Source organism: Fulmarus glacialis, unplaced genomic scaffold (genome assembly GCF_000690835.1).
Source record: "Fulmarus glacialis isolate BGI_N327 unplaced genomic scaffold, ASM69083v1 scaffold29619, whole genome shotgun sequence".
Lineage (NCBI taxonomy): Eukaryota > Metazoa > Chordata > Aves > Procellariiformes > Procellariidae > Fulmarus > Fulmarus glacialis.
The window spans coordinates 1-478 of record NW_009231824.1 but is presented as its reverse complement, the minus strand read 5'-3'; the positions used below and the strand labels follow the sequence as shown (position 1 = coordinate 478).

General features: G+C 48.7%; 1 protein-coding gene across 1 annotated transcript; it reads left to right on the top strand.

Annotated features, from left to right (window-relative positions):
* Positions 1–255: 255 nt before the first annotated feature.
* On the top strand, positions 256–472 carry LOC104081827 (coiled-coil domain-containing protein 85C-like; the record flags this gene model as incomplete). Its single annotated transcript, XM_009584702.1, has 1 exon — positions 256–472. A coding segment is annotated over exon 1 (196 nt), but the record flags the coding sequence as incomplete, so codon positions are not given.
* Positions 473–478: the final 6 nt, after the last annotated feature.

The window sequence follows — 478 nt, the reverse complement described above, 5'->3', positions numbered from 1 at the left end:
CCGGGTTGGTTTTTTTTTATTATTATTATGGGGTCTGTGGGGGAGCAGATCTTCCAGTCCGGCGTTGCTCTTCTTCCTTGTCCAACGCTCTGCAGAGAACTATAATATTTCTTCCCCGAGATGTTGCAGTGAATTTTAGTCCGAGGAAATCAGGCGAACAAAATAATCCGAATAACCCGAACCATTTGTTACCGTGTGAGAGCAAACGCTGTCTAGGCACAGAAAAATTGCCTGGAAGGGTCTAAGGAAGACCTGAGCAAAATTTCGGAAGAGGAGATGCTGAGGTGGAGCAAGGAAGAGCTGGTGAAAAGACTGAGGAAAGTGGAGAATGAAAAGATGAACTTAATGGTGGAACACGGCAACTTAATGAAGGACGTGAACCGGCGGCTGCAGCTCCACCTGCACGAGATCCGCGGGCTGAAGGAGGTGAACCAGAAGTTGCAGGACGACAATCAGGAGCTGAGGGAGCTCTGCTGCT